Below are 24,208 nucleotides of genomic sequence, written 5' to 3'. Positions count from 1 at the left end.
TTGAACTACTTTCCAACCTCCGAGAACCTTCTCCACCTTCGGATTCCAAAATATTGCTTCGGTTTGGTTTTCCTTCTGTCTCTCCAACCACTTCTTCTTGGTCGCCTTGGCAAGCTTCCCTGCCTTTTCATTTTCCTCAGATTTATCCCAACTTTTCCTCTCTTTCCAATAAGCTTTCCCATTGCCATCTAGTCGATTCTGATTCATGGCAACCCCACGCATTACAAAGTAGCAGGGATTTTCTATAGGATTTTCTTGGCTGTAATCTTTATAGAAGCAGATCACCGTGGCTTTCTTCTGTGGCACTGCTGGGGAGATTCAAACTGCCGACCTTTAGGGTAGTCGAGAGCAAACCATTTTCACCACCCAGCGACTCCAGTGTGCTACATTACCTTGTTTTATACTTTAATCACCTTTTGCCTGGACTGTTGCAACAGTCTAACTTGTATCCTGGTTCCTAGTTTCTCCCATCCTAGGCCTATCCCTCACTCTGCCACTGGAGTAATTTTAAAAAGAAAATATCAAGTGTTTGTGAAGAGACCTTCATTATCTTCTGTTGTCTACAAGAAGTCCAAAACCTCAGCATACCCTACAAGGCCTTTCGTTGGCCCCAGCCAACCCCTCAACCTCATCTCATCTCGCTCCACCTACTCATCCAGAACTCCAAGCACATGGAAGTGTTCTTCACTGTGCAGATTATAACACGTCCTTTCCAAAGCCCTTCATGCTTCCTCTTCCCTGAATGCTATTTTGCCCTGTTCCCAGCCATTTCCTGACCCAGCTCCCGTCTCTATTACAGCGTTTACCATGTCGCACTTTATATATCTGTTTACATGACTGTTCCCTCAGGAAAATATAACCATCTCAAGCATAGGGAAATGCCTTTTTCTCCTCTATAGGTCCAGATTCCAGCACCAAGCACGTGCTCAACAAGTACGGACTGAATCAGCAACAGCAATCAACAAACATTAAAATGATTAAAAAAAAAAAAAAGAGTTGCAATTTTAAAATTCCTCCCTAGGTGGAAGTGATTGAACAGGTAAAGGTGCAAATGAAACACCCAAGCCCAGGTCTCAAGGTAAACATGGATATTCTGAAGGGCTTGAGAACAAATTACGGACAGCAGTACAGAATACGTATCATCTGGGTTATCCCAGAATGTCAAGGTCGTCTGACCGTGGCAGTTGATACAGACAGCAAACACAACTTTATTACCTCCCACGAGGTCCTTCAATAGCTTTTAAAATTTTTTATTTCGTTTTTTACTGTAATACACATACAAAACCACATAAAACATGAATTTCTACATGTGTACTTCAGTGACATTGATTACATTCTTCAAGTTGTGCAACCATTCTCAACCTTTTCCCGAACTTTCCCAACTTTCACATACCTACCATGCACTCTAAGCAAAAATCCCCACTTTCCCTCCCCCTCTCCCCATGGTTAACCACTAATTACTTTTGGTTTCAATGTATCCTTATTTCATGTAAGTGATATCATACAGTATTTGTCCTTTTGTGTCTGACTTATTTCGCTCAGCGTGTTTTCAAGGTTCATCCATGTTGTTGCATGCATCAGAACTTCCTCTTTATAGCTGAGTATTCCATTGTTTGTATGCACCACATTTTGTTAATCCATTCATCAGTTGATGGATATTTGGGTTGTTTCCATCTGTTGGCTATGGTGAATAGCGCTGCAGTGTACACTGGTGTATATGTGTCTGTTCTCATTGCCACTTTCAGGTCTTTTGGGTATACGCCTACAAATGGGATCGTTGGGTTGTATAATTCAATGTTCAACTTTTTGAGCAACTGTGAAACTGCTTTCTACATCTGCTGTACCTCTTACATTCCCACTGGCAATGGATGAAGGTTCGTGTTCAATGGCTTTTTTAGATGCATCCTTAATCCAGCCTAAATGGCCTGGATAAATTTGTCTCCATCTATTTAGAGCCTCATCTCATGCTACTCTCTACCATACTCCAGGAACTTTAACCACACGGGCTTTCTTCCCATCTCAGAGATGGGAGATCTGCCAGTAACGTCCTTCCGTGTGCCTTCCAGCCCAGATTAGTCCCCTCTTATCAGTTCAAGGATTCCTTGAATTGTCTGCATTATATGCTGAAAGAATATAAAGTCTTATCACATATTTAAGGGGCCCTGGAGAGAGTCCCGGCGGCTCAGTGGTTAAGAGCTGAGCTGCTAACCAAAAGATCACCAGTTGGAATCCAACAGCTACTTCTTGGAAACGGTATGGGGCAGTTCTACTCTCTCTGTAGGGTTGCTGTGAGTCAGAATTCACTCAGTGACAATGGGTTTTGGAGGAGCAAAGATTGAGCACTTGGCTGCTAACCAAAAGGTTGGTGGTTGGAACCCACCAGCGACTTTCTGGAAGAACAGGCCTGGTGATCTGCCTCCATAAAAAGTACAGCCTAGAAAACCCTATGGAGCCGTTCTACTCTGTCACATGGAATCACTGTGCTGAAATCAAGTCTATGGACACCTACCAACATCATCTATTTGGGAAGCAATACAGCACAAGGGTTACAACCACCAAGGGCTCAGGCTGGGTCCTTGAGCATATTTAACTTGTTTCGGTTTCCCACCTGTAAAATTGGGTTAATACCAATATCCCAAAAATACTATAATAAAATATAAATAACAAAACATGTAAGCAACACTTCAATAAATGTCAAAAGTATCACATTTAAATACTTGCTTTATTAGTTGTTATTTGTCCCTCTAAGTTCCTCGCTCCTCTAGCTCGGGGACCATCGGCCTGGTTTATCTCTGTACTCTTGGCCTCTGTAGAGGGTCCTGAACACAGTACATGATTAAAAAAAAAATCGTCAAAACCCTGGGGCCCACTTTTGCCTTAAGAGCTGAACGACCTCAGGCAGATCACTCAACCTACCTAGGCCTCGTTTACCCTTTTGCAAAACGGGAATGGCAATATCGACCTCAGGAGTTTTGTATCAAATAAGGCGATGCAGCCACGAAACCCCATGCATCACATCTTAAAATGCTGTACAAATGCTGGATGTTTGCTACCAATAAATCTGGGGCCCGCGTCTTCCCTCCCCTCCGGCACGCCTCGCCCCGACCCTGTCCTCGCCCAGCCCACACCCTCACTGCGCCCTTGGCCCCAGGTCCCTCGGGACTCCAAGCGTGGGAGCCCCGGCCCCGCGAGTCTCCCTCCAAGCGCCCCTCGCCCTCCTTCCTTCCTCGCCCGGACGGACGCACTTCCGGCGGATGTGGGGGCAGCCCCCGGAAACGGAAGTGAGCGGCGGGGCCGGCAGAGGGAAACGGGGCCGAGAGGCGGTGCGGCGAGCGGGCTGAAGATGGTGAGTGAGTTCCCGCGCGGCCCGGTTCCCGGCGGCTCGGACCGTGGCCCAGGCAGGCCCCGGCGGCCGCTTCCCGGCCCGACCTCCGGCGGCGGCAGCGGGACGAGGCCGGCCTCGGGCGCCATGATCTGTCGAGTCACGGGGTGGGGGATGGTGGCGGCTGTCGTCTGTGCTGGGCTCCGGTGCTGCTCCCGCGAAGGGCGGTTCGGCTTCCTGCTCTTCTCTCCGTTGGCGCTCCCCCATCTCTGATTCCTTCAGCAGGCCCAGGCCCCTTCCCCGTGGGCGGCGCGGAGCCCACAGTGCCCTGTCCTGTAGAGGCGCGCCGCCGCCTAGCTGTCCCCGAGGGGAGACGCTGTGGGAGCTGGGAGTGCGCCACCTCCTCGCTCTCCCTGGCCCCCAGCCCTGCTGAGCGGCGGGCATGGGCGGCGAGGCCTTCGGTGTGAGTGAGCGTTTGGGGACTGCCTTGATAACCAGCCCACAACTACAGGCCGCGTTTGTGACTCTTGTGTTCTGGGTTGGCACTACGCCGGGCATGGTTCCTGGTGTTTGAAGGAAAAAGTGCACAGTTACTCCCCTCCGTTGTCGGTATTGTTAGTGCGTCTCTCTCTCTCTTTTTCTTTTTAACTTGAAACAAAAAGGACAATCTAAGAGACTTAAAAATTGTGACGTTTGGGAAAGACTCCTGGATCACAATTGCCACTGACTCATACCGGCACTGGTAGTCCATCCAAATCTAGAAGGTTTTGGCTGGTAAATACTGCCAGTCATTGTAAAGAAGTGTCACAAACACCCTCAGATGTGACTAATGCTACTAGGTTTTCATAGCTGCTTTTTTCCCTGTAATTTTACTAGAAACATTAAGTGCCGATCCTGATATTTTACAGAGGGACGTTGGACGAGTGATGATCACGTTAGAACCCAGAGATCAGAATTCTTTTCTTTGTGCAGGGAAGAAACTTTTCTTCTGTCACTTTAACAGTGAACGAGTGTGTCAGGAGGAGGGTGTTCACAGAGAAAAGTAACAGGAGATATATTTGAAAACGTACAATCAGAACTTTCATCCTGGAAGGAGCTCAGCTGCCTGGTACAGATGAGTTAACAGGCCCAGAGAGGTTGCATGACTGACCCGCAGTCACATAGTGGGTTAGTGACAGTGGACGCTAGATTCCACCATGACTTGTGTGCAGGGAAGTTGAACCTGTTGTGAAGCTCCCTGAGTTCCAGGCTAAGAACTGGAACCAGATATTGATGAACGAGCGAAAAGTCTTTTGGCAGCTTTGGTTGCGGGAGGTTGTATGCTTTAGGAAAACCTTGATATGCAGGATTGGAAAATGGAAGCATGTAGAGGCCGCAGAACACAGGAGAGTGCTGCGGAGAGCCTGGACGAGGGAGGCAGATTGAAGAAACACTGGGCAGGATAACATACCTGACTGAATAAAATACACAAATACGTTAAGAGATGAATGAAAAAAAACAAACAAACTGGTTTCTCAGGATAGAAAGTTTCTCCTAGAATACTGCAGTGAAGCCGGGACCCGTGTAAGGTGAAAACCTGTCAGAGAAGGAAAATGCACATATTTTCCTTTAAAACGAGCAGTAGAAAAACTGTAAGACTGCACCCTGTCAAAGGCCGAAAACTTGTGAGATCCGGAAAAACAAGGCAGGTAGCACGGGCTTTCACTATAGAGGACTTGATACTAAATTACCTGCAGGCTGTTTTACCTTTTTCTGCAGAATTGCAGGTACATTGTATTTGAAAGAGAAGCTCCTTGGCATAGTGGATACAGCTTCCGCTGCTAACTGAAAGGTCCACCAGCCCACTCCGTGGGAGAAAGATGTGGCCATCTGCTTCCATAAAGATTTACAGCTTTGGAACTGCGGGGCAGTTCTGCTCTGTCTTGTAGGGTTACTGAGTCGGAACTGACTCGATGGCACTAAATCCAAATCCGGTTTTTGGTTTGTATTTGAACAAGTGATTTAAAGTCAGTGTCTTGTACTTTACCTCTCGTAGCACTTACCACATTTTATTTGCTTGTTGAACATTTCTTCATTAGACTAAACCGTAGGAGGTAGACCAGTATCTTCAGCACCAGAGTACCTGATACGTAAGTGCGTAATATCTGTCGATTGAAAATTTCATAGTGTAAACATGTAGGGTGTACAGTACCTCAGTACCAAATGCACTGAGTCTTGTTTTCTATATTATCCTGATTAAATACCTTTTTTTTTTTTTTATAGTGGTGTCCTCCTCTAAACGTCTCTTTTTTCCTTAGCTTCTGTAACCACTCTCTTCTAGCTATCCCGTCACTTCTCAGTCCCTATTTCTGTGTTCTTCCTGGTCCTTAAGGAGCGATAGTCCCTAGGATTCTTTTTTAGCTTTCATCATTCTGTGCTAATCATTCTCCATAGACTACCTAACGGAGGGGCTTTCTACTGAAAGCCGATCTGATCATGCCATAACCCTTCAGAGGCTTGCTGTAGCTTTAGAATAAAACCCAAGCATCTTTGCATGTAAGGCTTTTCAGTTTTTCATCTTGCCGGCCTTTACTTCCGCCTTTCTTAATGGTGTATTTAGCAAGTCATGTTCAATTACAGCTTGTTCACTTATACTTTCATCCCTTGCCATACGTTCTTTCTGTTTCCCTGGAATGTCTTTTGACCTGAGAGCATTCTGAGATGAGCTCAGCAGTCTTTCCCACCTCCACCTCCAGACTTAGGCTTACCTATTGTCCCCTGTATGTCCCTCTACCATAATGCTTAAGGCTCGTAATTGTCTAGACTCTGGGCTCTTGGATGGCAGAAACCGTATCTTCTCTCTTTCTCTCCAGCGTTTAAACTGCTTTTTTACGTAGGCATTCCATGTGTTTTTTTTTTTTGAATGAGTGAATGATTTAATAGTGTCTTTTGTGTTGTAGAATTCCAGAGGACTTGGATCTCAGCTAAAAGACAGTATCCCAGTTACTGAACTTTCAGCGAGTGGACCTTTTGAGAGTCACGATCTTCTTCGGAAAGGGTATCTGGGGGAGTTGTGGCAATGACTTTGTTACAGTAAAATGTTTTTTTTTTTTTTTTTCTTCCTGATATTCCTTAAATATTTTGACATGGTATAAAGGTATATTTAATTTGGGAGCTATTAAGTAATATACCTTAGACCTGGGGGAGAGGCAGGGAGGATGCTTAGGTATTTTCTGTAGTGGCAGAAGCATCTTACTGGAGTGATGAGCTCCCAGTAGGGCATCCCAGGAGATGGTGCCTAGTGGTGTGGTGGGAGGGGATTCTTCTTTTTGCTCCTGGTAACTTGGGAAGCGATCGGCCTCCTACCTTAGTAACTGTTCCAGTAATCACCTTTCTTTGAGCAGTCAAGAGCATGGACTCTGAACTCAGGCTGCCTGGGTTTGAATCCTGGCTCTGCTGTTTACTATGCCTTTGGGCAAGTTATTTAATTGTTCTTTGCCTCAGTAGTTTAATTTATAAAATAGGACCAGTAATAGTATTACTTCATTTTGAGGAGTAAACAAGTCAAAATGTGAAAAAAGAGCAGTACCTCAATGTTAGCACTGAACGTGAGCTGCTCTTACTGTTTCTCTTTTCCAGCTTCACATGCAGTTAGGCCCTGTCTCTCGCTTTCCTTTATGTTCCTATATGTTTGGGTCTTAGTTTATGGTACTAGTCCTTTCTCTTGGCAGGCCGCTTTTCTGCTTAAATAAGGATAATACCTTTCTCCCTATAAATATTTTATGCTTTGAATTTCTAATCTGATTTTGGGGTGCTGATTCTTATTATGATGGTATTCTTATTAAAATAGCATTGTAATGCTGCTTTCTGGGGACAGACATGATGCCTCATTACGGACTTTCTATTTTGTATTGAAAGAGGTACAACATATAGCCTTTGGAATTAGAGATACAATTTGATTTATAGTGTTACCGCATTCATAGGCTAGCTAGTAACTCAGTCCTGATGATTTTTCCCCCTTGAAATTCTCCTTTCTGTACCTAGTTAGACTGAGATTGCCATGAGCAAGACCATTTTCAAATTCCATGTCCAGAGTAGTGCTCTATACAAAGACAGTATTCAATAAACAATTGTTGCAGAATTTTCTACAGTTTCTTTCAGCTCTGAGCTCCTGGTTTGCAGAAGATGGTCACCTTTATCTACGAGTGATAGAAACTGGTGGCATGGTTCCAACTGTGCATCGCCTAACAGTACTTTACACATAGTAGCTGTTCAGTAAATGCTAAATGTATTTGCTCAACGTGTGTTTAATATTAAAGATAACATTAAATACGCATTAGACCAGGAGGGAAGAGACTTACGTAGTTTTATATAGTGCAAGAAGCAGCTCATCAGAGTAATAGGAATAAATGTGCACTTCTGAACTTTCTCCTAGATTATGGGGCATCATTTAGAACCACTGTTTGGAGGGCTCTCCCTAGTGAATGGAAGTCTTTGACCACAAGTATCTATAGTAGATTTTTAAAAATTATTGTGTAGTAAATTTTCCCTTTTCGGGAGGGTGGGGTGTTTAGCTCGGTGGATTTTAACGCGTGTAGACACCTATAACCCCAGCATAACCAGGATACAGAACAATTTCATCACCCCACAAAGCCCCTTGGCTTTCCTGTTATGCTCACACCCATGATAGATGTAGTTTTGAGCTTTTGGTGTTGAGTCACATTTAACCTCCCTTTTAAATGTTTATTTTCAGTTTTTCTTGTGTGAAAAATGAACTGTTGCCCAGTCATCCTCTTGAATTATCAGAAAAAAATGTAAGTATATTATTAAGTTCCTGTGTCTTTTATTTTTATCCTCTAGTGGGAAAATACTTTTAGTAGTGCTTAATTTGTGCTTTCATTTTTATTAAAACACTTCTAGTGCTAAGGATCACTCTGTCCTGTAGGGTGACTGAGTTGAAATCGACTTGATGGCAATGGGTAGTGCTAAGGATAATGACCATGAAGAATGTGAGTGAAGCCTTGTTTACAGTGTCTGTCTTCTAAGGGTGGACTTTTGAACTATTGTACTGCTTCGCCAAAGTTCCCTTTCCACACGTTTCTCCTCCTGTTCTTTTTAATATACATCTCTAAAGATCAGTTCACCTCTCTCTATTTTTCATTCGAGGCTCTTGTTTTTTTTACCATATTCCCACCCTGTCATTTTGCTGTTGACCTCTGAGTCCACAACTTTAGCCCTGACCTCTTTCTCGGGCCCCACATCTTTAAGTTACTGAGGGCACACCCAGTTGCTAGGTGTGTTGGGTACACAGATGAAGATTACACAGTCCGCATCCTTAAGGGGCTTAATATATAAAGGGGAAGACAGACAGTGAATAGGTACTTCGTAAAGTGCTGTTTGACTCAGAAGTTGATGTCCCAGATTGTAGAGTTAAAAGTGTATGAATGTTATTATAAAACCATTGTCGATCACAGTTGAGAAATAATAGGGGAAGTGAAAATTACCTGTAGACTGAAGATGAAGAAATATTCCTCTTTTCTAAACATTTAACTAAAAATGGATTGGCTATGGAAACATAGAATCTTGGCACTCTTCTTCAGCGGACTATTAAGTCTCCTGTGGGAGTTTAGTAAAGTAAGCTGTGTACTAAAAAAAAAAAAAAAAAATTTTTTTTTTTTTAATGTACAGCAGCAATTAAATGAACTTATACAAATCTTAATTCACTCTTATTAAATTACTAGATAGATAGATCAAGAGATATTATTTGACAAAAGATAATCTTGAAGATAAGATGGTAGACTATGGGCTGAGTGGAAGTACTGTTGGGTAAATTATTTGTGATTGATAACTGTTCCGGAGAGTGTTGATTAATAGTTTAGAGGGAGTATTTTAGTAGGGTATTTTGGGCCTCTACTTACGTCTATCCTGTTAAGTGTTTTTTCAAAGACTGAGGAAAACAATAGAAAGCATGTAAATTAGGTTTTGGGAAGAAAACAGCCGGTAAAGATAGCCAGTTTTGACGAATAAGTGACTACACCACAGATGACTCAGTAGACCACATAGCTAGGTCAAAGCTTCAAGAAAAACATTTATGTGGGTGAACGTGGAGTTCTGCATACAGGTTCGGGAAATGAATGAGCACACACTCAGGTTCGTAAACCTGACTCGCTGCCTAAAACTTAAAGATTTTAATTGACTGTATTCTCAGTAAAAACCAGCAGATTATATTGGCTATTAAGAAGAAGAGTTAATGTAATCTTGGGCTTTATTAATGAAAAGGTGAAGCCTAGTCAAGGGAGATTATCAGAGTCTCACTTTCCTGTGTATTAGTCTGGCCGTTAGATTTGGAATATTGTTTCAGTTCACAGCAATATAAGTTAAGAAAAACTTTGACAAATCTGAGTGAGAGCGGCCAGGATGGTGAGTAGTAAACATTCCATGTAACTTTTTTTGAGGTAATTAAAAAAAAATTTTTGTTGCACTTATTATGTATTATTGGTCTTTTAGCATGGGTTGTGTAGTTGAACTACACAGGCTTAAATAAACTTCAGCAAGTTGCTTTCATCTCTTTCTCTTAATTTCCTCATCTGTAAAACAGAGTTGGTAATAAGACATCTTCATAGAACTGTTGAGAAGTTTCGTTGAGGTAAAGCATCTGAAGCCCTTGGCATGTTGCTGGCTATAGTTTAGCTCTCCGTGGTTGGAAGCTGCAGAAGTAATTTGATGGAGGGTGACCATCACCATCTGTACCATAATTCCCGAATATGTAATTTTTGTCCCCCCACTCGGAACATTTGGCAATGCCTGAAGACATTTTTGCTTGTCCCAGCTGACAGAAGGGGGCTGCCTACTGGCATTTATTGGGTAGAGGCAAGGGTTGCTGCTAAAACATTCTGCAGTGCACAGGACAGCATTGCCACCCCAAACAAGGAATTATCTGGCCCAAGATGTCAGTAGTGCTAAAGGTTGAGAAACCTTGGTCTGTATGTAATGCCCTCCCAACTAGATTATAACTTCCAGGGTAGACACACAGAGCCTAATTTTGCATATGGTTGCTGATATTGAATATATGTTGGTTGGTAATTGCAGTTTAATGTCATGTGACAAGGCAGGTGTATTCATCAAAAGTTATCTAAGGGGAGTTTTTCTATATAAAATAATATGTACTTATCATTAGGATAATTAGATATTTAAAGGACACCCCTAAATTAAGACTTCAGATCATATATACATAATAAAATGTTGCAGATTTTCCCTAAGGACATTTGTCACATTTTTTCTCAGTCAAGTAAAGTAATTATTTTAAATTAAATACTGATAGACACTTTACCTGCAAACCTCATATATGTAGCCTCCAGGTCATGTCCCTCAGAAAGCACTTATCCCTCAGATTTTTGATCAAAATGATCTCCTTGCTGGCTGTTAGAGAAAACCTTATCAAGAGAATAGAGCCCACTGCCGTCAAGTTGACTCCAACTCATAGTGACCCTATGGGAGAGAGTAGAACTGCCCCGTAGGGTTTCCAAGGCCGTAATCTTTATGGAAGGAGACTGCCACGCCTTTCTCCCAAGGAGCAGTTGGTGGGTTAGCAGCTGAGCACTTAACCACTGCTCCAGCAGGGCTCCTCTAAGAGAGCATAGTATAATAAAAAGTGATGCCAGGAGACCACTTACATCATTATAGTTAGTGTAGCTTAAACAGATCTGACAGTCTCTGCATATTAAATTCCCTGTGCTATAGGGCATTTTGGGAAATGGTTTTAGAATCATGAGTCACTAACCTTTAATTTTGCCTGAAGTATATTGTGATCAAAGTTTCTTAATTCTCAGTGCTTAGTAGAAGCAGATGTGTGACTCCAGACAAACAATGCTGATTAGTACCCACCACAAACTGGATAGACTTCAGAGCTTGGGTTTTTTTTTTCCTCCTGAATCAATGACCAGAGAACATTGGCATTTAATTAACAGGATGGTATAATGGGCTGATTATTTCTTTTACAAAATCCTTTGAAATAGTATACTCTGATACTCAAATTCACCGTTAATTTTTTGTCACTATAGATAGCTTTTTCTGGGTTTTAAATTAAACCTGTTCTTTGCCAACTTGGCAGTACTTCAAAAGCACCAAAATTAGAATTCCAAAGAAATTAGAATTCCAGAAAAACCATCGAGTCATTTTCTAGCTGAATAGTGACCCTATTGAACAGAGTAGAGCTGCCCCATAGGGTTTCCAAGGAATGGCTGGTACATTCGAACTCTTGACCTTTTGGTTAGCATCTGAGCTCTTAACCACTGTACTGCCAGGGCTCCATGAAATTAGGATTATGCTTTATGAATATACTTTTGTAATATGAAAATAATAAGGAGCCCTGTTGGTATACTGTTTAAGTGCTCACCTGCTAACTGAAAGGTTGGCAATTTGAACCACCCAGCAGCTCTTCAGACGAAAGACCTCAGAAGAAAACTCCTTCTGTAAAGACCACAGCCAGGAAAATCCTGTGGGGCAGTTCTACTCTGTCCTGGAAGGTTGCTCATGAGTCGGAATCACACACAGCACTCAATATGAAAAATATTGGCATGCAACAATGCAGCAATATGAGAAATATTCCTTACTTCATTAATTCTGTAAATTCCAATTTTAAGTGGACATTTTATCCTGGTGAAGTACACTTGCATACTAGATGAAATAGACACGTATGTTTCAAAATTTATTAGGAGAAATTAGTAAAAGTGTTCTGTTTTATTCTTTTGGACATCGGAGTCGTTGATCTAAGTGTACATTACGTATGTATCAGTGGGAACTGTTTTGAAAGGGAAATGTGGAGTGTAACATTTTTCCATTGTCCTCTTTTGTAGTTCCAGCTCAACCAAGATAAAATGAATTTTTCCACCCTGAGAAACATCCAGGGTCTGTTTGCTCCACTAAAATTGCAGATGGAATTCAAGGCGGTGCAGCAGGTGAGTCTGGATCGCAGCTGTGTCTACATCCACGTGTGTGTTGATGGCAATTGGAAGACTCTTAGATTTTCATGACAGCTGTTTGAAACTTTCTTTACCTTTCCTGCTCTTCCATGACCTAAGTCTGCTTCCCCCTTTTTCGCATGTGACCTTGATTCCTACTTCATGCAGAAAAAAGGCGGCTTTGGATGGAACACTCCTTCAAGTTCTAGGCACAGTGCCTGGAAACTGACCTGTATCTGCCTTCGTGTTTTCTCCTCGTCGGGGGTTACGTTAAATTTGAGATGCCCCTAGGAGTATCCAAGTGAAATATCTAGTAGGCACTTGTATGTAGCTGGGTATACCTGTTCAAGGATAAAATCTTGGATAGTGTCCTTCCAGGGTGTAAGAGCTGTCCCCCTACCTGTGCGTGGGATCTTAGCACATCACACTGTGTCAGGGATCCTTTATCAGCGATATATTCCACAGCCGGCATTTTCAACCTCTCTCTACTTGCACAGTCTTGTCAGCAGCATTTACACATTCGAACCTCTTTTGTCTCTTAAAAATTGTATCAATCCCAAATCCTTTTATAGCAACTTCTCTCTCACCGAGTGTGCGTTGGAAGTTGAGCTGCTGGAAGAAGTCGCCTTCGTATGTGGCGTATACTCCTTTGGCTCACAGTCACTCGATCCAGTGTTACCTGGTCCCGTCACACCAGTGAAACTGCTCCCAAACCGGGTGGACCTGTTTGCCTGCACTTCACTTGCTCTCTGTGCTATTGGGCACGAATTGACACCTTCCTCCCTTGACCTTTACAACACCATGCTTTTCCTGCTGTCATCCTACCTCTCTGCACCCTTATTCTCGGGTGGCTCCGTGTCAGTTCCTCTCCTTTTGTCTGTTTCCTTAAATGTCAGTTTTGTTGGTATCCCATCCCCAGTCCTCTCCTTGCCCAATTATTTCCTATTTAGTCCTATGGATTTAGTTATCATTTATATGCTGATGACTCCCAGGTTATTGCTTATGAGCTGTAGACCTGTAGGCTTCTCTAATTGTGTAAAAATGGCATGGCAGAGGCGCTGGACCTGTTCTAACTTCACAAGGGGGAAGGAGAATCAAGATCAACAGCCTAAGGTAGATTCCTGTGAGGCAGAGGTCAAACATGCCTTTAATCTCCACCATCTTTACCAACTTTGACACCAAACGTCCCTCCCACGGTACTCTCTACTTCTCTGCTGAGTTCCGTAATTCATTGCAGTGGCCACACAGAACTCACAAACAATCCTTGGGATTCTGGGGTTTATTAGGGAAGTAACAGGTTATAATTCAGGCTCAGGAACACTCAAGGATACAGTTCTTCCATCAGGACAGCCTCTTTACAGTTGTGTCTGCAGGCAGGTCTCTGGCCCTTGGCCCCTTGGCCTCTGCCCTGCTCAGGCAAGCGTTACAAAGCTCTTTTAGCTCTGCCGATAATTGCCCGGAGGCATCCCACTCGCCAGTAAGCCTTGGCCTGAAGATGCTCAGCTCTAGCTCAGTGGATCAGCACGCTTACCTCTGCCAAGTGCCTGAAGGCACCCTGTTCCACCAGCAAGCCTCCTGCCTGAAAGCGTTCAGCTTTCTCACTCTCTGGGCCAGGCTGTCTCCTGCCAGTCTCCTGGTTCTGCTGCCACCATTTCTCTGCTGCTGCTTCTAGCCATCTTGGGTGTTAACAGCTCTCTCTCTTTCTCTGCCTCTGCCTGTCTCCTGGTTCCAGGAGCTTCTCAGCATAAGGATCCCAGGTCCAAAAAAACATGCTCTACTCCTGGCTCTTCTTTCTTGGTGGTGCTGAGATCCTCTCCTCTCACCTCTACGATGTCTGATTTTAACCATAGCGTGATGGTAAAGCTGACCAGTTCCTTCGTTAGGGTTCCATAGGACTTATTTGCATGGTCCCACCCCTACACGGGTGCCATGAACTTTATTTGCATTTTTATTATTATCAAGCTGTCCAATCCCCTTGGTGGGCCACAGGTACCTTATTTGTATAGTCCTGCCCATCTGGGTGTTAACAAGACCATGGTGAGAAAGGCCCTGTAAAAGCGATCCGTCCTACTACAGATTGCTTGTCCCACAGGTACTTTCATTTTCACATATGTAAGTACAGAATAACTTGTTCATCTTCACATACTACTTATCATCTGTGAATAGCTTTCTGCCTAAGATGGAATTGTAGCATTAGCCTTGGTTATTCCCCTTACCTGGTACCTCATCCCCAACCACAATCCCCTGGCCTCAGCATCCACTCAGTTACCTAATCTTCTCACTTGCCTGCGTTCCGTTTTCATCACCATTGCCACTGTGTTGGTTTTGACCACTGTCAGGCTTCATCCGGATGATTAAAACAGCCTTGTTGCCGCTCTGATCTGTTGTACACATTTCAGCCAGAACAATCTTTGTAAAACACAGGGATGACCATGCTGCTTCCTTCACAACAGCCTTTCAGTGTCTCACTTGGTACTGTTGAAATAAAACCCATCTCCCTAGCGTGGCTCTGTTCATGAGCTGGCTGCCGTTTGTTCTGCTCCATACTCCTGTTTTCCTAAATTACTTGCAGTTTCTGGACGGCGTTCTCCCACCTTTTAGCTTTTGCACGTAGCCTTCCTACTAGTGTGAATCCCCTACTCTCACCTGGCCAGAATTACGCATATTTCAGTAAATTTATTAATACCATCAATTGGATGGGCTAAGTCATTCTGGAAACTGCTTTCAGTACCCTTTTCCGAGAAGAAAGCTCTAAAAAGGACATGGCTTTAAGTCAGAATAACCTGGACTTGAATCTTGGCTCCAGTCCCTACTAGACTTTAGAACTTAAACATGTTAGACCTTTCTGAAGTTGCGATTTTTTGTGTGTTTGCTTTTAATGTGAAATGAACATTGCAGTGAGAACAATGTAGGGCTGTTAGAATTACTGTGAAAGTTAAATGAAAAAAATGTATGTTTGGTAAAGAATTACTAGCGTTTCTAGTCTCCTGTCTGTTACTCAGATTCCTACTATATACTGCTCGAAATTTGAGCCTAAACTTAAACCGTTACTCCAAAAATCTTTGCCCAGAATCCTGACCCTTTTTGCCTGTTGCCTGACCTCCCTGTGTTTTTCGAATTCTTGCTTGACAAGATGTATCACAACTGCCTGCTTTTGATACCTTCTCTGGACCGTTGCTCTGATTTCACTGTACCTTCCAGCCCTGTTGCTATTTCTGGTTTCACTTACAGGCTCCTATTTCTGTTTCTTCCTCTTCCTCTAGCCTCCCCACCCCGTGCTTTTTTTAAGCCTTGACAATCCAGAGAAAATTTTTCCACAGTAAAGATTTAAATAACCCTACAGGCCACTCATAATTGAAAATAAGATCTTTAGTCTGGATATATTCTGGGGAGAAAAATATTAACGTACCTGCCTCCTTAGTGTCTAAAGGTATGAGTATTTTAAAATACTAGCGTCATCAAGTTATTGACCACCTGTTACTCTTTTGGTACTCTTCTGTTGATATCCAAAATTACCTGCATTGATTATAATTGCTGGATTACTAACAAAGAACAGAACAATGGAAAATTTGGTTTCGCTACATTGAAGTTTGTCGCGTGCCAGCTATGTGCCAGTCACTGTGTTGAGTGCATTCTTTTCCTCACACTGTGTACTACGTTACTCAGAGGTGGTGGTGTTCCCGTTTCACAGATGAGGGAATCGACAGGGAGATGGGTCAGAGCCGTATGATTGGTTAAGTGGTAAAGTCAGAATTTGAATCCAGGTCTGTCTGTCTGCACAGCTTGTGCTTTCTCCACCATGTTTAGGTGCCGTTCTATAGCTTTGCATGGAATGATGTGTTTCCAACACCCCCAACCCCCCTGCGAAAGATTTACATTAATATGTTGTGAAAACGGCACGGGGGCAGTGTCTGACCTCCTCTAAATCCACAAGGGAGGAGGAGAATCAAGATCAACAGCCCAAGGCTGATCCCTACGAGGCAACGGTCAGACAAACCTCCTCTCTCCTCCATCTTTACCAATTCTGATGCCAGCTGTCCCTCCCACGGCACTCTCTACTTCTCTGCTGAGTTTGATAATTCATTGCAACGACCACACGGAACTCACAGACCATACTCACAATTAGAGGGTTTATTAGGGAAGTAGCAGGTTACAGTTGGGGCTCAGGAACACTCAGGATACAGTTCTTTCATCAGAACAGCCTTTCCCCGGCCATGCTCGCAGCCATGCCTCTCCCTGGCCTGTAGTCTCTGCCTGTAGGCACCAAGCTTTCTTGCTCTATGGGTTGGGAAGCCTACTGCACCATCTCCTGCAGGTCTCTGTTGCGCGTCTCTCCTGCCAGTCTCTCCTTCCTTGGTGGTGGTTTCCTCTTTCCCACCTCTGTGGTATCTCATTTGAAGCTCGGCAGGGTGGCAGAACTGACCAGTCCCTTTGGTGAGCCTATCACACAGTCCTGTGCAGTCACCTGGGTGGAAGTTACAAGACCATGGCTAGAAAGGTCACACACAAAAGTGATCTGTCATACTGCATGTGTATGTAATACCTGGAAAAAAAGAAATAACAGTTCAGAATGGCATTGTGTTTTTAAAAGTCCCCACAAGTGATTCCGATCTGTGTTTCTGATTACTGTGCCTGTTTTAAACAGTCATACCTCACATTCGTAGATAGTACAAAATAACATACAAAATGAAGTACTGTATTTTCCTCAAGTAACGCGCATTATACGTGCACAAATCCCTCCCCCACGTTATTTTTGTATATATGCTATGCCAACTTTTTTTTACGTGGTGCTGACTTCAGTTAACACTAAGAAGATACTTTTTTTTTTTTAATGTATCTAGACGATTCTGATAAAGTTTTCAAATTCAGCTGTTGAGCTGATGCACTGTAATTATCAAAAGAAACGCATAGTTTCGGTGGTTTATTTTCTGATTATGGGGGACTATCAGACTTGGTCCATGACTTCTTGACTGTGGCTTATACGTTTATTATACAGTTATGATCAAAAGTAACATTTTCGGACTACTTTTATACACATAAGCAGAAGATTAAAGAAAACGAACAGAGTGATAAATTTACCTGTAATACGGGAGAACCGGTGGGAATGAGGCTGAAATTCACCTGTAGAAATGTCACAAGGCATGTATGTGTGTGGGTACGCTATGCCAGGGCCATTTTACTTAACCTTCATCATCTCTGCACATTGTATGTGTAGGCGTGTTAGTGATGAAAAATACAGTAGTCAGTTTACTAAGTAGAATAATACCCTCCCTGAGTTGGAGTCTCTTCAGGACTTTGATCATCCCACGTTTAACTTGGAGCAAGGTGTAGTGTCAGGCCCTGGGAGATGGCATTTCATCAATGGTATATGCTGTGGCAAAGCCTGCAAATATGTGCAAACCGGATGGGAATTGTTAAGTGTTAATAAAAGCTACAATGTGAGTGTCTTTACATACTTTCAAGAAAGTTTGAGGAATTTTTAAAAACTTGGCTTGAGTCTAAAATATTAACTGGCGTTTTTGTCAATTTAACTGGTTAAATTGTAAAATTAATGTTTACTTGGTTTTGTAAATTTTACAAGAATGAAGAACACGGAATTAAGATTATATATTCTCTGTATATTTGTTTCCTAATCTTGCCCTTTCATCCTTTTCCCAAAGGTTCAACGTCTTCCATTTCTTGCGAGCTCCAACCTTTCGCTGGACATTTTGAGGGGTAATGATGAGACTATTGGTTTTGAAGATGTTCTTAACGGTAAGTATCATTCAGCACCTCTTTCTAGAGACCCCACTGTGTACAGGGCCACAACAGTGAGCAGAACAGACGAAATCCTCGTTGGCACGGAGCCTACAGCCAGCGGGATCCGCTTGTGTTTATTCACTGCGATAAGATAAGATGTAATGGTAATAACTGTACTTTAATTGTTTTTAAAAGTGAAGATTGCTTGTGAAATTCAGAAGTTATATTCCTTTAGTCAGTAATGATCATCATTAATTTTACATTCATTTAAAGTTTAATGTGTGGGTCTTATACAGTATTCTGTGTTAGCTAACTCTTAAACAGTGATGATGGCTTTAGTATCCAAGACATTTGTCAGATGTGACTAGTTTTTAAAACAACTAGAACAAATAAAAGTGTTCTTTAGAAAACACCCTCCCCCCACCCCCAAATTTTTTTGTGTTTGGTGGGTAGGAAAGAAAAATCTGTCATTTTGAATAAAATTCCCTGAGTAATATGCTATTTTCTATAAGATAAATGACTTTTAAGTAAGAACAATCCCCACGTCCTCTGTTTTTTCTGGCCCTGAGAAGGTAAACATATACTTCTGACCAGCACTGTCCCTGCTCATTATGCCCCAGCGGTTCAGGAGACACAGAGGAGCCCGACAGGGTTAAATTAGCTTCATTTTGCTTGGTCGCTGATGTCCGATAAGGAAATGATATGGACTTAACAGAAGTCTAGCGAGTCTCCTCTTTGAGAATCTTTCCTGATGGAAGTTTATGAATGCAGGAAAACCTGGGATTCCTAAGCTTTCACCCTGAACTTAGACCTCGTTTAAAGTTAGCAAGCTCATTACCCGCAGCAGCAGCCGCTGTCAGAGTGTCAGCGTTTTCCTTGGTCCCATGTGCCTGGTTCCCACCAGGCAGCAAGAAGAGGGTCAGGTGGTGTCTTAGTTCTTGGTGCCGCTTTAACAGAAACGCAGCAAGTGGGTGACTTAAACAAACAAATGTATTTTCTCGTAGTCAGAAGGCTAGAAGTTGGAATTTAGGGCACCGGTGCTAGGGGAAGGCTTTCTCTCTCTTTTGCCTCTGGGGGAAGGTCCTTGTCTCTTTACAGCTTCTGTTCCTGGGTTCCTTGGCAGTCTTGTCATGTGTACCTTCTCTCTGCTTAATGTGTTCTTTTTACGTCTCAAAGGTGATTGGTTTAAAATATACCCTGCACTGGTAAATCCTCATTAACACAACAGTCGTATTCCCAGATGAGATTGCATCCACAGATACAGGGATTTAGGAGTTACAACACATATTTGGGGGACACAGTTCAATCCACAACAGGTGGCATCTGCATATACAGCGTATTCTGTTACAGGAGAGAAACCCCAAGTTTAAGGCACCTGAATCTTTTATAATAGGCCACAGCCTGTCTGTCCTGTGCTTAGGGGAGACACCATCTCTGGTTTCTGAGATTGGTCATTTTAGAAACATCCTTTCTTCCAAGATACGCAGAATCATGAGAAACCCGTAGAGCATTGTTTCCTAATGTACGTAAGAGCACGTGAAGAAGCCCATCTGGCTGGAATGTTCTGAGGAAAGTGGAGGAGGTGAGGTGGATGCCGGGCAGGGCACAGCTGAGCCAGGGCTGCAGGCCACAAAAAGAAGTGTGGGTTTGACTCAGTGCAGTGGAAAGCCGTTGGTTGGCTGTAAGCAGGGGAGTGCTGTGATGTCATTTCATGTTTATAAAGATCACTGACTATTTTGTGGACATTGTTTCTTATTCACTCTGTATCCCTCTGAGGTAGGTGGGAACTGGGAAGATATCTTGATTAGGTAGGTGGTTTTTCTTAGGACGAGACATTGTTCTGCACTTTGGGTAATTTTCCTCTTGTGGAAACTGTGCCTGCATGATATATGGGTGATTTAGGGCCTTGCATTAGTTGTTCCTTCTGCTTAGATTATCCTTGCCACTTCCCAAATCTCTGCTTAAATGTCACTTCTTCAGAGAGGCCTTCCTTGTGTACCCAGTCTAAAGTAGTCCCCAACACTCTGCCTCCTTACCTTACTTAAATGATGATATTTTTCTTGTTGATTATTTGTTTTTCCCCAACTTAAATATAAGCTTCATGAGAGCTGGGAAGTCCATAGTGCCTACTAAGGTGCTTCACCCACAGAAAATGTTCAGTAAACAATATTATTATGTCCTTCTCTGCAGAAGGACATCACATTTGGTAAAGTAGAGGGTCAGCGGAAAAAGAGGAAGACCCTTAATGAGATGGATTGACAAAGTAGCTGCAACAGTGGGCTCAAGCATAGCAAGAATAGAGAGGATGGCATGGGACTGGGCAGTGTTTTTTTCTGTTGTATGTATGGTCAGAACCTACTCCACAGCACCTAATAACAACAACAACAGCCGAGGAAGGCACGGCCTGGAGAGGTCACCTAACGTTCCTGAGATCACATGGCTGGGCCCAGGCCTGTAGCCGAGGAAGGCACGGCCTGGAGAGGTCACCTAACGTTCCTGAGATCACATGGCTGGGCCCAGGCCTGCAGACGTCAGCTAACGTACTTGACACTTGTCTTAATGCTGAAAGGAGCCTTTCCTTGACGTTGGTCCCCTCACTGAGTAAACTGAGACCTGTAAGAGGTTCAAGGAGCCCTGGTGACACAGTGGTTAAGGCACTTGGTCACTAACCAAAAGGTCAGTAGCTTGACCCCACTAGCCACTCCTTGGGAGAAAGATGCTGCAGTCTGCTTATGTAAAGATTACAGCTCAGAAAACCCTACGGGGCAGTTCTTCTCTGTCCGTGGGGTCGCTGTTGGTCTGAGTTGACTCAGCAGCACCCAGCAACTACAACAGCAAGAGATGAATTAAGCCAAGCTAGTGGCAGGCCAGGCTCTAGAGCTCCAGTCGTCTGGCTGGCCAGTGCCTTGCTTTTGGGATGTACTGCTTGTCTTCTGACGCAAGTACTGTATTTAATAAGCATATTCTTTATCAGAGAGACTCAAAAGCTTAAAAAAAATTTTTTTTAAAGAAAGGTATATAAATGCGTATGTTCTCTATTCAAAGGTATAAAACATTACAGCTAAAACTCAAGTCTCCTCTGGCCACCCCAATCCCATTTATTTCTCTCCCTCACTTCCTAGAGTTGTCTGCGGTTTTTAGCGAGTGGATGTCCTTCCAGGCTGTTTTCTTTGTATCTTCATAAAATTGTATGTAGACCTGGCATTGTTTGGAGGTTTTGAGTTTTCTTACCACAGTTGGTATCATACGGTATGTATCACTGGAGGATGCTTGTATTTTCCTCGCTTCTTCAGTAACACCAGCCTGTGCTGCAGTGAACGCCTTTGCCCATTCCTCTTTGTACTTAGGTACAGACCGTTTTTTTTTTAAGTTTAACTTTTCAGTGCCTACTGTGGACACAGCAGTTTATTAGTAATTACAGCAATATCAGCTTTTGATGAGGCTGATTTGTTGTGTGACAGGTGTCCAGGGTACTGAATTCTGGACTGATGTGATACAGTAATCTCCAGTCTCTTAAGGCATCCCATGAGGAACATCCAAATTGATTATACTGATGTGTATTACTCTTGGTGGTAGCTGTGGACTAAATGGTGTCCCCCAAAACATGTGTTGTAAATCCTAACCCTTATACTTGTGCTTGTACTGTAATCTCAGTTGGGAATGGATTTTCTTTGTTACATTAAGAGGCCATGTCAGTATGGGGTATGTTTTAAGGTAGTCACCTTAGAGGTATAAAAAGAGCAGATGAAGCATAGCAAAGCAGGCAGAGATGGGGGAAGAGAGATGCCAAGTCATGTGAAGACCATCATGGAGCCAAGGAATAAGGACCTTCCCCCAGAGCAGACAGAATGCTTTCCCCTAGAGCCAACACCCTTAGGAGCTGGCACCCTTAAATCGGACTTCTAGCCTCCTCACTGTGAGAAAATAAAATGCGGTTTGTTAAACTTACCCACTTGTGGTGTTTCTGTTATAGCAGCACTAAGAGACTAAATCAGCAGTCATCATTATAATGTGGATGGTCATTTATGTTTACAAACTGGTTTTAGTTTAATTCATTAGGTTATTGCTCTATTTCTACCCCTATGTTGGGGGTAGGGAGGGGGCTTCATTTGTCTTTAGGGAGCTTAGTGTTTAACAGGAATTTTAAAAGTTCTTTTTATGTGTATTATCACAGTGACAATGAAACTTTTGTCTGATTTATAATTATCAAAACAAGGGAACGATGATTTTTAAGGTTTTCTTGCCCTAGATTTCGGATGCGTGTGTTTGCACATGCATGTGTGTGCAGCAGAGCACAAAACAACACAGATAAAAAGGTTTTGCAAATTAGATTAAGAGATTGCTTCATCTCTTAATTAAAGATTGTTCCTGGAGTTGTCTGGGAAGCCTCTGGAAAACTTAAGAACCTTGAAAAAGGAGAACATTTGCAATCTCTTTTTCATTTTTAAATCACAACCGTATGATAGTATAATTTACATATAGTAGAATGCACCCATTTTAAGTGGACAGGTCTGTGAATTAAAAACAAATGTATACAGCTGTGTAACTGTTAGTCGATCGAGATGGAGAACGCTTTTATCAACCTGGAAAGTGCCCTTGGTCCTTTTACAGTCCCTGCCCTGGCCCCAGGTAGCCACCAATCTGTTTTCTGTCACTTTAGATTAATTTGCCTGCTCTCGATTTTCATGTAAGTGAAACCATTCAATTTGTCCTTTTTTTTTTTTTTTTTGAGAGTCTTTAAATGTGTTTGTTTTTCAGATCCATCACAAAGTGAAGTAATGGGAGAACCACACTCGATGGTGGAATATAAGCTTGGTTTACTGTAATACAGTGTGCTGACAATGAGAATAGAGGGGCTGTATCTTATGTAGAGCTGTCTTTTTTCTATTATTGGATGTATACAACATTAAAAGTACTGACATACAATAGTTTTTGCCTAAATGGTATCACTGATTATTTGAAATTATTTGGGTCTTTGGTTATGGCTATGTGACAGTTGAAAGCATTAAGGGGAGGTGATTTTAAAATTCCTATTTTATATTAAAACAATCATCTTATATGTCTTTAAGAAAATGTTGCTAATGAATATTATAAAACTGTCCACAGGTTCCATTTAAACCCATTTCTAGGTATTCTGTAAATTTAATTGAGAAAAACCATTGTCAATATTTGAGTCTGTAACCTTCATAGTAGCATCTTTCAGAAGAAACATTTGTAATTGATTTCAGTGGCAACACTTCAAATTAAATGCAGAAACAGTGTTTATCTTGTTTCTATGTTGTCCATTAATACTTAGTAAGAACAATATTTACTTTTTTTGATAGTTTAGAATCTTTGATTCCTTTAGCCTTAGAAGTTACAAGATCAGAGGTTTTGATTTTGGACTTGTCTTTAAAGTGAAAAAGTAAACAAAGCAACCAGCAGATATAGACTAAACTGTTGTACTTCACAGATTTAATATCTTAATAAACATGTTTATAATATGTTTATTTAATATATTTGGTAAGTAACACTGTTAAAGAAAAGTAAAACTTATCTTTCCTTGTTCTTACCTTATGTGTTACCAGATGCTTAAATGTTCAGAGATAATTAGAACATTCATACATACATACACTTACGCACCCAAGAGCAATTTCCATAGTAATTTCTTTAAAAATATATTTTTACCGTTGTTCTTCCGTATAAGTTACTCTTTGTGAACCTGGTATATAACAAAGGTTTTTTAATTAAATACATGGAAACTGAACACCTTGCTCAGAAACTACTGGGTTATAGAAGAAATCAAGGATGGAATAAAGAAATTCATAGAATCAAATGAGAATGAAAACAATGAAACACATCTTACCAGAACCTTTGGGACACAGCAAAAGCAGTATGTAGAGGTAAATTTATAGCAATAAATGCACACATCCAAGAAGAAAAAAAAGGCCAAAATCAAAACATTAACCCTACAACTTGAACAAATAGAAAGCAGCAAAGGAAACCCTCGGACACTAGAAGAAAGGAAATAATAAAGATTAGAGCAGAAGTAAATGAAATAGAGAATAGATAAGCAGTTGAAAGAGTCAACAAAACCAAAAGCTGGTTCTTTGAAAAGATCAACAAAATTGATAAACCATTGGCCAAAGTGACAAAAAAAAAAAAGGATAGGAAGCAAATAACTCAAACAAAAAATGAGATGAGCCATACCAAAACAGGTCCAACTGAA

The 24,208-nt window shown here is 42.2% G+C and overlaps 2 protein-coding genes across 3 annotated transcripts in view; one reads left to right on the top strand and one right to left on the bottom strand.

Moving 5' to 3' along the window:
- Positions 1-3,112: 3,112 nt before the first annotated feature.
- On the top strand, positions 3,113-22,928 carry POMP (proteasome maturation protein). Its single transcript, XM_003413955.4, has 6 exons — positions 3,113-3,346; positions 6,262-6,359; positions 8,055-8,115; positions 12,157-12,258; positions 17,922-18,015; positions 22,759-22,928. The coding sequence occupies exons 1-6, from the start codon at positions 3,344-3,346 to the stop codon at positions 22,824-22,826; spliced, it is 426 nt and encodes a 141-aa protein (XP_003414003.1). The 5' UTR covers positions 3,113-3,343; the 3' UTR covers positions 22,827-22,928.
- Positions 15,954-24,208, bottom strand: part of SLC46A3 (solute carrier family 46 member 3) — a 75,434-nt gene continuing 67,179 nt past the window's right edge. The window contains exon 9 of one of the 2 annotated variants that reach the window (XM_003413956.4): positions 15,954-16,804. The gene's annotated coding sequence lies outside the window, so the exon portion shown is untranslated. The remainder of the gene's footprint in view (positions 16,805-24,208) is intronic. The other variant, XM_023553155.2, reaches the window with a different exon arrangement.

Source organism: Loxodonta africana, chromosome 23 (genome assembly GCF_030014295.1).
Source record: "Loxodonta africana isolate mLoxAfr1 chromosome 23, mLoxAfr1.hap2, whole genome shotgun sequence".
In the NCBI taxonomy this organism is placed as follows: domain Eukaryota; kingdom Metazoa; phylum Chordata; class Mammalia; order Proboscidea; family Elephantidae; genus Loxodonta; species Loxodonta africana.
Note: the sequence above shows the minus strand (reverse complement) of the source record. Positions and strands in the feature narration are given on the sequence as shown.

Coding starts and splice junctions, on each gene's coding strand:
- POMP (XM_003413955.4), top strand. Junction 6,360..8,054: donor CACGATCTTCTTCGGAAAGG/GTATCTGGGGGA, acceptor GTTTATTTTCAG/TTTTTCTTGTGTGAAAAATG. Junction 18,016..22,758: donor TTTTGAAGATGTTCTTAACG/GTAAGTATCATT, acceptor TTTGTTTTTCAG/ATCCATCACAAAGTGAAGTA.